Source organism: Pelecanus crispus, chromosome Z (assembly GCF_030463565.1).
Source record: "Pelecanus crispus isolate bPelCri1 chromosome Z, bPelCri1.pri, whole genome shotgun sequence".
NCBI lineage: Eukaryota > Metazoa > Chordata > Aves > Pelecaniformes > Pelecanidae > Pelecanus > Pelecanus crispus.
This window is the reverse complement of record NC_134676.1, coordinates 12,100,296-12,113,139: the sequence shown is the minus strand read 5'-3', so window position 1 is coordinate 12,113,139 and position 12,844 is coordinate 12,100,296. Positions and strand designations below refer to the sequence as shown.

The 12,844-nt window shown below is 43.1% G+C and overlaps 1 protein-coding gene across 1 annotated transcript in view; it reads right to left on the bottom strand.

Moving 5' to 3' along the window:
- UNC13B (unc-13 homolog B) overlaps positions 1-12,844 on the bottom strand; it is a 104,011-nt gene that overhangs the window by 36,660 nt on the left and 54,507 nt on the right. Inside the window, exons 16-18 of the mRNA XM_075726353.1 lie at positions 12,463-12,596; positions 11,453-11,538; positions 3,683-3,809 (exon numbers count right to left, since the gene is read on the bottom strand). Of these exons, the coding sequence (XP_075582468.1) occupies positions 3,683-3,809; positions 11,453-11,538; positions 12,463-12,596 (347 nt within the window). The remainder of the gene's footprint in view (positions 1-3,682; positions 3,810-11,452; positions 11,539-12,462; positions 12,597-12,844) is intronic.

Below are 12,844 nucleotides of genomic sequence, written 5' to 3'. Positions count from 1 at the left end.
GGATACTTTAAAACAACAGCTCAATCCTTAGAAGAGAACTCGGGCAGTTTACAAGGAAGTGACTACACATCTTCCACCTCTTTCACAGTTCCCAGGCTGAAAGTCGCTGACTGCTTCACATTTCATTGGTCCATGTACAGGGACGGTTACTTGCTTTTGCCAGAAGTCACAATTTTCGCTCTGAGAAGTGGAACTACTTCCTGATTATCATTCATCCTTAGTTATTGCACCATATCCATAAGAAAGGGCCATTCACTGTGGACAAGAGTCATTGCCCATTTTTATGGCTACTGTACGTTGATGCACAAAATCCAGTGCATAGGTATTTTACTGTCTTATCAAATTGTCTAAATACAGGTAGTAAGGAAAAAAGTACTATGGGGGGTTGGGGAGGAGAAATACCACCACCTGCCCCCCAAATAAAAAAAATGCACTACCTTGAGAAAGAGTTTTAATATGAATGTTTAAGTGCAAAGTGAATCACTTGGATCAGGTCAGGAAATTCTGTAACTACATTTGCAAAGCTAGCCTCAATTTTGTCCCTTATTGGCTGGCAGGGAAACACAAGAGAGATAAATAATCTATAAATACTTCCAGTCCCTGGGCACACTCACGACCAAAACGTGCTTTGAGCTGTAACACAAACCTAGAGTCATCTTAGGCCAAACACCCCTTACAGGGTTTTTCTATCAGGTCTTGGGCTGCTGAGCAAATGAGGAGGGTACTCTGAGGACTACAAAGGCAACATATCCAAAAAGATATTCAAAATTATCTAGCACAGAAACTAATAAAAATAATCTGATTTCACGCAGAAATAGCTTCAAAATGTTGTTATATGGCAAATATCTTCTTCCTTGTCTGCTTCAATTATTGATCTAGAAGCAAACGGCATAATGACTCACGCACCAGTACACAAGGCAGAGGCTCACGGTGCTGCTTCAGAGACATTCTGTGCTTGCAGGGTCAGCACAGCCCAACTCAAGACAGCACAGCCAACCTCTGCAAACGAGGTTTGCAGAGAATATCCCTCAGTCCTGCCTGCCGGGAAAGGGAGCAATGCTTTGTGACTAAATGAAAGTTCACCTTTGTTGGCTGCACAACGGTAACGCAACACAAAAGACTGCAATTTCAGCTTGGCCGTGAGCCTGGCTCCTGTGGCCTCAAGATTTTACAGGTGAATTAATCTTGTTCATTTGCTGTGCTGATGCATGTGGGTACCCAGTGAACATCTGTGGGCCTTGGCAAGTGCAGAGGCAAGATGGCAGGCAGGATTTCAAAGAGTAAAAGAATACTATGTTTGATGAAGTGAGCCAGAAGACAGGATTTCAAAGGATATAATGCCTTCTTCCACCAGAGAGGAGGTGGTCTCCAGTACAACTACAACACTAGCTGCATGCTAACATCAGTACTAAAACAAAACATAGAACATCTCTTCACACATCTAAAAAGCTAGGGTTTTTCGGAAACTGACACTTCATGGCTTTTGGCTGGCAGCTAAAAAGTGAAGAGAGGAAGTTTTGAAGATCCACTCCCAGCTATGTTGCTACTTCAGTTTCAGAAACTGCTGCTGAGTTTCGGAAACTGCTGCTGCATTTCAGAAAATAAGGGGAGCGTAAAAACTTCAGTGCAGCTTCAATACTTTGGAGCCTTCACTTTATTCAATCGTACCTCAAGACCATCAGAAACATGGTTTCTCATAGTTTCAACACGAAAAACGAGTTTGTGGATAGCCTCTGCTCTGTCAAGTAGACAGACAACTCAGCTGTTCTCTAGACAGCAGCAATTTGGCTTCATCTAAAGAGTTTACTGATGTGCAAACCTGATCCATGGACTCCTTTGTTTAAGGAAACTTCAAGACTAAAAATACTTGTGATGAAGCAAATCAAAGGACAAGAGCACATCGCTGTAATTGATACCAAGGGGATATTTCATGACAGGTGAAGGTTATGGTTGAAATAAACATCACCTGTGTCTGACAATGTGGTTATTGTACTAAAATACAAGAGTGAAGTAACAAAGACAACGGCTGCAAATGTACTGGAGCAGTGAAGCTCTACCACAAAGGCCAGCAGAGCAGAACAGTCTGCAAAAGACTGCAGAGCGAAACTGAGCATCATTATCCTGACTACACAGGAGAAAAAGAGATTAAGAATATCTGATGGCTTGCCTGAGACTGCACTGACTCAGAGGCACAGCAAACCCTTCTGAGGCTGTCACTCCAGCACCCTATTCACTGAGTTAATGCCTCTTGCTGACCTGATTTGTTAAGCAAGGCCCACAGCCCAAGCCGAGCAATTACACCAACTGCCTCAAGTCTTTAGTATGCAGCGAGCACCAGGCCTGAGGGACTGCGTGCACCGCAGGATGGGAGGAGAATCCAAAATGCCAAACTGGAAACACAGTGCAAGCAAGATTTTTTTTTCAAGAGGGGCAAGTGTGAAGTGCTGCATTTAGACAGCAGTGAACAGTCCTACGCAGGATGTGAAGAACAGCTAGGACACTGTTGAGGGTGCCTGAGGGCTGGTTTGTGGCCCACTGGAACCATCACTAGTCAACAATACCACCGAATGAAAAGAAAAAAAAAAAAAACCAAAAGGCTGCTATCATCCCAGCATGTGAAAGCAGCAGCACTGCCTGCAAGTCAATGCAGGCAAGGTCTAGATGAAACGTTTAGCTCTGGGTGTTTTATGTCCAGACACAGACCAGCTGGAGAGAGGTGAGTAAACCTCACTTACAAGGAAAGCTGGGAACAAACAGGAACCAGCAGAAGACTGAGAAGGGACATAAGAAAAGCATTTTACTCTTGTAAAACAGGAACAATTTGTTCGCCATGCCTAGGCTGGTAGGGCAGGATATAACAAGTTCAAACGGAAGCAAGAAAGATTTGGAGGGGGAAAAAGGGGAGTGTGGTAAACCCCCAAAACCCAGTGGGAGAGGTAACAGTGAAGCACAGAGAAAAAAGCTGCTTGAAGGAGATGTGGAGCAACCATCACTGAAAGCCCCTGAAAACCAGTTAAAAACGCTGGTCAGAAACAACACACCTGCTCTTGCCTTAAGCCAAGTGTGGGACTCTAGCTACAGTATTCTCTCCAGGTTGCTCGGACAACTTTTTGGGCCCATAAACCTTCTTCAGGTCTGAAATCTACTGCTGCTCTTTTAAAGTTAAATAAAAGTTGCAAACAATTGCTTAGAACTTAAGAGTGATGGCTTATCTGACATTTCCAAATAAACCACCTGGACTTAAAAAAAAGAAAACATTATCTTTACTTACAAAGCCTGTTGTGTGTGTAGGACATTCATACACACTCATAGAGACATACATACAGTACATACAGATAGAGCTGTATCTATTAACACAAGAATGTAAGCATATATCTAGAATTCTGCTGTTGGAAGAATTGACCAAAGCACACACTGTATGCACGAAGCAGCTTAAACACTGTCCATGCCATTGCTAAAGCTTTTGAGATCTTGGGAGATACTGTACAATAAGGGATTGAATTGTGTTAGGGACAGTGTCACAGAACACCAGAGGGGACAAACATGCACATGAACACAGAAAATCAGGAGAGAAGAAATGGTGTATCATGAAGGCAGCCACAGGAGAACCAAATGGCTACCCTCAAGGTAGCACAAGCAGATGCATAGCGGAGATTTACTACAGGAGACATAACACACTCACGCTGGATATTCAGGCACTTTTCCCTTGAAGGCAGGCAGATCACGAACATATTCATTGTACAGCCACTTCACTTTGAAGTGTAAATTCATATAGTCTGCACTTTTACACAGTCTGTGTTTCTCATGCTCTGTAAGGAAGGAAAAAAAAAAAGCAGTTAGGTCTGAATTTACTACTGTCACTGCATCAGGCACAGGAGGGTCTTATAAAGCATGCCTGCAGTATGCAATGGTTTTGAGGATGAAGCACCTATAGAGCCACAAAATCTTCACAACACAGGATTTTAGCAGCATGCAGGGGTTCTTGCTGGTTGACTGTTGGGGCTCTGGAGTTTATTTCTGTAGCTCAAATTAATACTTCCATTTGTTAAAGACTTTTTGGTCAACGCAATAAAAATAGAGCAATCTCTTAAGGCGTTTCCATTTAATATATGACAGTCCAGATTTCATCTTTGCAGGAAACAAATCAAAGACAGTTAATCTGTTCATTCTTGGATATAAACAAAGGCAATATACCAACATGTTACACTACATGCCCTAAGAGAAAGAGCAGAAAGAAGTTCTTTAGAGTTTGACAATGTGACTCACAAGCAAGTTCAAAAGAGCTACACAGGAGCTAGAGCCTTCCCTGATCCCCAGTTTGGGAGAACTTTCTGACACTTCTCTTTCAGAAGGCAAATGTTTTCTGAGCACAGTCCACTGAAGCAACCCATGGATATTTACCTGCTGCTGAGCCTCTGCCTCCTGCCAGGTTTCATTATGTTTTTTGTACCCAGGCTATGATGGGACAATGTAGTTCCTCCCCTGTAAAACGCACATACCTCCACAACATGACCCTTCCCACACACCTACGCTGCTGAACCACTTGCCATACTCAGACCTACGTTTCTGCAGAGATCATCTCCCTAGACCACCGCTTCCCTCTCTCCTGAGAAATGTATGCTCCATGTCTTCACTCTCAAGGCCCTTTACAGCCTACATCCACACTACCATCTTTCACCAGTTGACTCCCACCTCTTATCAGCCCACAATCCCTGTTTTTAAACTACTTGTTAAGTTCTCCCAAAAGCGTCTCAACACTTTCTCCCAAGCCATCCCTTGTGCTTACACAGGGAGCTCTTTCTATTGCACTGCTTTTCTTCAAAATCCTCCTGGAAAAGAATAAAATTAATTCCTTTTTCATGATGCTAAGAGGACTCGGCAGCCAGCTTTTGCCTGTACTGAGATCCTGAATTCTCAGCTGACCAATTCTGCACTGCCACTCCCCAGTGTTGCCTGTCCATATCCATCTCTTTCTTCTGCCAAGCTTTAACAGCATAAATACCCTTTGCGCCAGGCTTCTTTGTTCACTCTAGCACCACAGCAAGCTGCTAGTCCGTGACTACAGTGTGAGATACGAGACAAAAATATACATGATTTTGGCTTAGACTCAGGTTTTTTTCCCCAAAATTTGACTTCAGACTTGTCTTCCTACCTTTTATGTGGTTACCTTATTATTGATGTAACTTCCCAAGGGTATCACTGCTGACATGTCCACAGGATCCAATTATGTTCAAAAGTGAAAGTCTTTCTCTTAACTGTGAATGGGTTTCATCTAGGATTTGGTACAAGTATCCAGTAACTGGGTAGTTATATGCACACGTGAGCAATACACGCTACAGATACTCATCAGCAGAAGATAGGTCTTAATGATGTAATGTGGCCCCAGATTTCTAATCAGTTACCTGACAGACAAGCTTATCTTACAATATCAAATGTGAATTCTTGCAAATATTTCACAACATTAAGAAACTTCCACATCTCTCTTGAAGCTTCAACAACATGCACAAGAAGAAAGACCAAATAAATTACGAATTATCCAACTGAAAACACAAAACCAAAGAACTTTCACTGTGTAATTATTCCATAAGCCTTGTCAACTCCCAAGCAGTGGAACACTCCAGTGAGTTGTTTGCAAACCTCTGTAACAGTGTAATACGGATTTCCTTCTAATCCACATTATAGTAATCCAAGCAGATCCACACAGACACAATCTCAAAAAAAAGAAACCTAACCTTTGTTTTAAAGAAATTAAGATGCCAAATATCTGAGAGACATAGTCCCCAGGGGTGATGGTTTGATAGACAAATTACATGTGCTACTATTTCACATGTACTATGATCCATTACTCTTCACAGTGAATTTGCTTGTCTTGGAGCCAAGGAACGTCCATTCATGTTTTACATTAAAAAATCTTGTATCTTTCTTGAGCACTATGGAAGTATGAGTGTACTCAGTGTCTGAACTGCTGACCTCCCTCAAGAACAACTGCAGAAGAAGATGCAAAGCTCTTTCTGCAGATCTAAAACTGGAAACAAACACAGCAATAACTGTGCCTGCTTAGCTCCCTGCAAGAGTGAGGAAATCAATGGACAATTATAACTTCATTAACTTTGATATGTGCTGCCACCCAGGTGCTGTTCCCACATGGGGAAAGCGCTGTTCCTGCAGAGGGAAAGTCTGACTTGGAGGCAAAAAGGACTCAAATCAGATTTATTTCCTCAAAATTAAGCAGTGCACTAAAAGCAAGTAATTCAAGCCTTTTCCTGGTTTTTAGGACATTTAACACACTACTAACTTGCAGAAGAGGAAGCTGCAAAGCAGCCACAGAAGCATAAGCCCAAGGACTGCTACTAGGACTACCTAGCCATCTAAGCAGTAAAGGAGAGGCTTGACACCAAGGGGATAAAACTACAGGAAAGCGAAAGAAAGAAGGAGAGGTCTTACCACCATAAAAGAGAACTTTACGTATGCGAAAGAAAGGTGGGGCTTGTGACAGAGAAAAGACAAAAGTGAACTATAACAGCTCAAACATGCTGGAGGACAAAGAAAGCCAACAAAGCAAGCGCCCAAACCCCTTCATCCCCAACAGCTTGTACCATCATCTGCCTTCTCCCTCTTCAAGGGGCCCTGCACAGTTTTGATCAGCTGCTTTCTTTGTAAAGGGAAATGTTTAAGAGCACTTGAAGGTGACATGGAAACACATAGGCCAGAGGTATACTTTGAAAACACATTTTAGGAAAAGTAAAGTGAAGAGCATGGGAGCCATCAGTCTTGGCACACTTCTGTTCTCTTTTATAACCTGCTGGCTTTTAAAGAGCTTAGCAGCAGCAACAGTGGAAGAATGCACAGATATTTTGCAGCAACTGCTGTGTTTTATCCTGAAAAGACCGCAGAGTTCTGTAAGTCTCTCACATTTCCTCAGCAGATTTAATCCGCAAGCAGTCTCCTCCAGAGAAGAGCTTTTAGGGTCACCGAGGCCATATTATTATGGCATTAATAGGGAACTGCTTCCTAGTAGCACACATTCTAGTGTCATGTCCAGTTCTATTTTTCAGGCAGAGAACAGGACTTCCACCACATCCTTAATCAGTGGATTTTTTTCTTGATCATCAGCCTACTTTCCATGGCTTAACTTCTAGCAAATAATCCTGAATTTCTGCAAAGGAACTCTAATAGGTACTGAGGCTGTTGACGTGTTAACACTTTAGACAGCTGGCATCTGTGCGTGCATCTGATCCCCCTCCCCTTATTAGAAGTGAGAATGTGGCAGAATGATTTATTTCAATCCTGCCCGCCAAGTCTACTCAGTCTCTCTTTCTATTAGAGATGCTTGCAATTTACAACTCTCCTAATGCTGATGCATCCAAAATAAGATGAACCATTGCTGTCAAGGATGACATTGATTTTCTATTACTGTCTTTTAATGCCTTCCTAGTAAAGGAAGAGCAGAAGCCCTCTTTGCTCGGAGAGTATGTGCTTTCTGGGTCACAGAGGTTTCAGACAGGACAGCAAGAAAACCCATAACTCCAGTTCCCAGTGGCCTCACGAGGAGGTTATCCAGTTGCTGAGCACTGGTCAGCATCCCAGAGGCGGAGCTAACTGTATGACTTGGAAAAATCATCCTCTACGCTACAGTGACTCCAGGGTAACACGATCTTGCCAGCAAAGTCTGGGCCACACAACATGTCTATCTGATCTGTTTTACTCTTGGGTTGATGGGGAACAAGTGATACTTCTCAACATCTCATCCTGTACCGCCTTCCCAGCAAGGAGGGAAGGGCCAGGTCCGCTGTTCATGGTGCCCTGAGCTGTTGCTGCTTGTGGGGAGAGAGAAAACAAAACAAGCAGGGTAGATCCTGGAGCTTCTGCTGTGCCTCAGCAGCTGAGTCTCCTTAGGAGAGATGAAGGCATAAGATAGGTCTGCAGTGCACTTGCTTTCCAGCAGTCAAACACACTGCTGCTGTGACTATTGCTACCAGTTGTTGAACATATTTTAAATAGAAAATAAGTGTGCCATTTTTATGACTTGAACATTTTGAACACATTAGCAATCTAGCTCTTCAGAAGGTGCCCAAAGGACACATGCTGCAGCATCCACAGGCTAGCAAGACTTCTGGTTCTGAAGCCCCTAAACACTGTATTCTAGGTATAAATTAGTATTTATACATTGCCCTGCACAGGTTACACATTGCACATGGGGGTAAGGTCCAGCTAGGAGAGGCATGGTTAGCTGCCACCTGTGGGGAAAAAGGAAAGCAACTCACACAGCCAGGCACTGCTCTCCAACTCAGAGAAGCCATCTCCCACCTGAGCCTCTCACCTCTCTCTCACACTGCATACTGGAGAGCAATGTGGAAGCATCAGGCTGGAAGGAGGGAGGAGGCAATTTCACACAGCCAGACCTGCACTCTTTCTACACCAAAGCCATTGCATGGCCTTTAAGCTAGAAGAAAATGTACTCCCACTGCAGAGAAAAAGGGCCAGAGACCCTCAATTGTCACCCCCAGCCAGGAATGAAAGAATAGAGCCACACATGAACTAGAGCTCTGATGTCACCAGTTATTCTCCATCAGATGTTACTTGATGCCAGGTAACAAGCTTAATGCCTGGGACCCGGAAAAGGGGCTCTCACCCAGAACTTCCCAGTGTTACTGGGTATCATCAAAAAACAACTGGAGTGACTAGTCAGAACAGGAGTCTCCTAAGCAGCACATACCCTCCGTTTCTGCAGCAGCATGGTATGGTCTTCCACAACTGCTTTGCAGATCTGCTCATCACTGGCATAAAACTACAGAACGCTAAAGCTAGTATTAGCAACTACATCCAAAGTGCTAAAACTACAGGTAGCAGATGAAAGCCTTTGCCTACTCACAACTCTAAACTCTACTAAGGAGCATGATCTTACCACTTGGTGAGTTGAATGAGCTCATGTTATCTAGAACTTAGGAACAGAACATAAGGGAAAACTCCATGAAGAAAGTTAGGAGCAAGTATTGTACGCTGGGTTCATGTGCACGTATCTCCACAAAACAGATTAGCTTTTATTGCAGAGAGCTCCTGATGAGTACAGGTCTTGGAGCACACCAGAAATGTACCCAGGGATTACTCCACAAAATGGCAAAGACAGGAATAGAAAACTCTTGGTGTGGTTAAACTGGTAGAGAAATTAGCAACTCAAACTGAGAAATGACAAAAATGACAAAAGAGCTGAGGACAGCAAATCTAATCTTCATACTTCACATCACTTATCTGTCTTCTTTAATCCTTTTTTCCCCTCGTTTAAAAAAAAAAAATGCAGTGAACTAATCCAATCATCTCTATTTAAAATACATGTAGTAAGGCCTGTACTTGAATTATTGTAGAGCTTGTTATAAAGGTTATCTTGTAAGTTTCTGGAGAGCAAAGCAGTGAGGAATCACACTTGCCTGAAATAGAATTTTGCACCCTGAGGATTTCTTGAATATACGTTTGGAAGAGACACACACCAGCACAGACTCTATTCTGTTCAATCCTGTTCTATTGTTCAATCCTCCTGCAAGACCTGCACAGCTAGAGTACAAATACATGTACTATGCAGTTTTTCAGCTTTCGTTCAAAATACGAACCCTTCCTGGCCTTTGTGTCTTTTCTCACCAAGAAATACTTTGAAGAGGGATGCTCTTTCAGCAAGTATTTGCTATGCACTGATGAACTCATGGGTGGAAACATTATGCCAATCCTTGTATTAAGAAGCTCACAAGTGACCAAAAGGATGACAGGAAAAGCTAAAATAAGCCGAGATTCACCAGGGAGGACAGAGTCAAAGGGGACACAGTATGAGATGTAGAGAAGACCTGGGAGGCAAAGTTAACTTGGGCACTGGCAATCAAATAGAGCCATGCAAAAGAGGAAAACAAAAGAAATCAGTCAAAGTCACATCCCCTTTGACAGTCAAATTCACACACACAATCAATAACTTTCTTTGCAGCTGCATTTTGGATGCACCAGGGAAAGGGAATCTTAGGAAAGTCAGCAACCAGACCTGGAGAGATCCAATTCTCACGGCTGCTGCAAAAGGAGGAAGATATAGCACTTTCAACACATAGAAGAGCAAACTGCATTATAAATTCCTGAGGGTGAGCGCACAGGGGTAAATAAGGACAAAATGGAAAGGGGAGCCAAAATGGTTGCAGGAGCAAACAGTTTCCAGGGAAAGTAAACATGAAGTTATCACAGTTGCCTTATCTCTAACACATGAGCTAGTGGTGACAGTCACTCTAAAAGAGACTCTTCAACACAGTTAGTAGGTCTTAGTCCTTCTTCCCAGTGTCTGTTCTTACATCAACACAACCTCACAAGACAAAAGCATTGTGGGGTACAAGTGTATATAAAAGTGTATATGACAGTCTCTACCCCTGTTGTGTTGACAGACTAAGAAATAGATGGAGTCAATCTTCTTCACTTACAGAGCAGCCCCACAGACTGTTCCCAAAGAACAAAATGCAGGAAAGTCTCTTAGCTGGCAGCAGTCTTTTTCTAGCAGTCTGCAGTAAGAGCCTATTAAGGCTGTCACTCCTATAAGCGAGCTTAGATCAAACTGGGGGCAAATGGATTGAGCCTAATTTTGTGAGTGACCAAAAGCAGTAACTTGACTTGGTTTTGGAATATGAATACAGCTAACATGCCGTAGGCAGCACTGGCACTTCTGTTTTATCACAATATCACCTTATAGATGATCATAAAGCCTGACCCTGCAAAACACTGGGAAAACAACTGGTACCGCAGCTGCAGAGCCAGTGGGAGACAGATGCTCTCTGAACCTTGTAATAAGCTGATTACATTGTGCAAATGAGTTCATAGAACTAAACCCAAGTTCAGAAACTGGCATCAACCATCAGAAGAGTACTGCAAATAGCAAAATTTCTTTCTGGGATTTTGCTGGGCTCTGCATGCCTAACTCATTTTCAGAAACAGTAAAATTTCTCCTTCACTAGGAGTCTGGTGGAATTATGCCAAGATTAATTCAAAATGAATTTGTCTGCAGCAGGATTTGTTCTAACAGCATGTTTCTGCCAGTGGCTTAGACCGTCTATGCTGTATCACCCAGGGAACTACAGCCATGGCACAACCCAGAGTCCACCTACTTCTCCAGACCTTTCTACCATTGTACGTTGCAGAAAGAAGCTGCTGCTGTTCTAAGCCATTGTATCCTCAGGCCAAAGTGAACTTCTGATTTCAAACCAGCTGGGGTGACAATAAACAGCTTGCAACACAGCCTGACACACAGATCTAGAGCTCATGCAGATCTCGGCCTCAATTCTCACCCATAAAGCAGCTGTCCACAAACAAACCACTAGAAATCCTTGCTCCAAACAGTGGGGCTACTAAAATGCTTGTGCCTCATTTACACCAAATGAATGGAGAACAAGAGATCTGCAACAGGTCAGCTGGCAGCAGTGAGGAATTCTCTTACCTTCCATGGCATATTTCATATCCTGGGCAAAAAGACTCCACATCACCTCCGCGCTGATCTTCCCAACAGCAAGCTCCTGAGGAAACCTGAAGGGACATTTGGGAAAGGCTTTGGCATATGTCAGAGCTCTTCTTTATTCTAAGCTAAACTACAAGCTGAAAAGCTCAACATTACAGATGCTTCCTTCGCCCTAGATATATGACCAGGTGGAAATTGGAGATCATGGATTGGACTCTGTGGCATAGATTAAAGAACCTGAAAACACCACCACTGTTGAGACTGGTTTTAACTCAAAAAGCCAGGCCCCAAGTGTCTCTCCTACAAGAGATGCACACAATAATTCTGGGAATGCGATCTCAATGTCCTTGCACCTTTTCCCCCTTTCTTGTCCGTATTTTTTTTTTTTTTTCTTTTTTTCCTAGGGTTACTAGGCTGACAAGTGAATGCGAATCGGGTGTCCCTGCCATGTTAAATCAATGATCGCTAAGGCATAATCCAGCTCTGTGCATATAATACCTTGTCAGATATCTCCCTCTCTCTTGCCCTGTGGGACTGTTGGAGCATCCACTCCATGTTCCTTCCAATGCTGTGCCAAGCCCACCCAATGCAACCTCCCAGTGCTGCACTGAACACCACTTTCCTAAATCACAGCGTAAGGTGGTGTCACCACGGCAGCCCTGTGTGTATTAATGTGCATCCCAGAACTGCTCAACATCAGAAAAAACCAAAAGAACTCTCACCCCATTTTCAGGTGCCTCCCTGAGTTCAGGATTGTAATAATCAGGGTGTTTGTGCTCGAACGCCATCGTAACTGAACCTTTTGAAACTCTTCCATCCCAATCAAAAAGAGTTATTTATATAGACAGAGACAGATAAGACAGAAAGACAGACAGACAAGATAAGTACTTCTATAAATACACAAGTGACAGAAGAGATAGAAAGCAGTTTAACAAATAAAGCAGAGCACACAGAAACTAGCATTACCCATACAGGACATGGAAGATTCTTACTGATTCAGGACTGGGGTATAAGAATTCTTATCCTCTTCTATGATGGAAACTATCAAAGTGATGAGCTTGGGCCAGAAGTCCAGGTTTCTGATGCTGGGGCCCTGTTCCTCAGGAGGAAGGTCCTGATTTTTGTTCTGGGAAGGAAGCCATTGGAAGACCAGTGTAAATTTAAAGGCGAATGAAAAACCTGACAAATGTAGATCACCATACAAACTCCAAACTCTAATTACCTATGGACCTTTTCTTCTGAAGAGCTTGAAATTATTAATGCCTGCCAGCAACTTGCATGATCTAATGCCAAAAACAGTAACATGCCAAACCATGTTGCTTACCGGTGGCCTCAAACCCAAATAATCTCCATTTTGTCATTTGCCATGCCAAG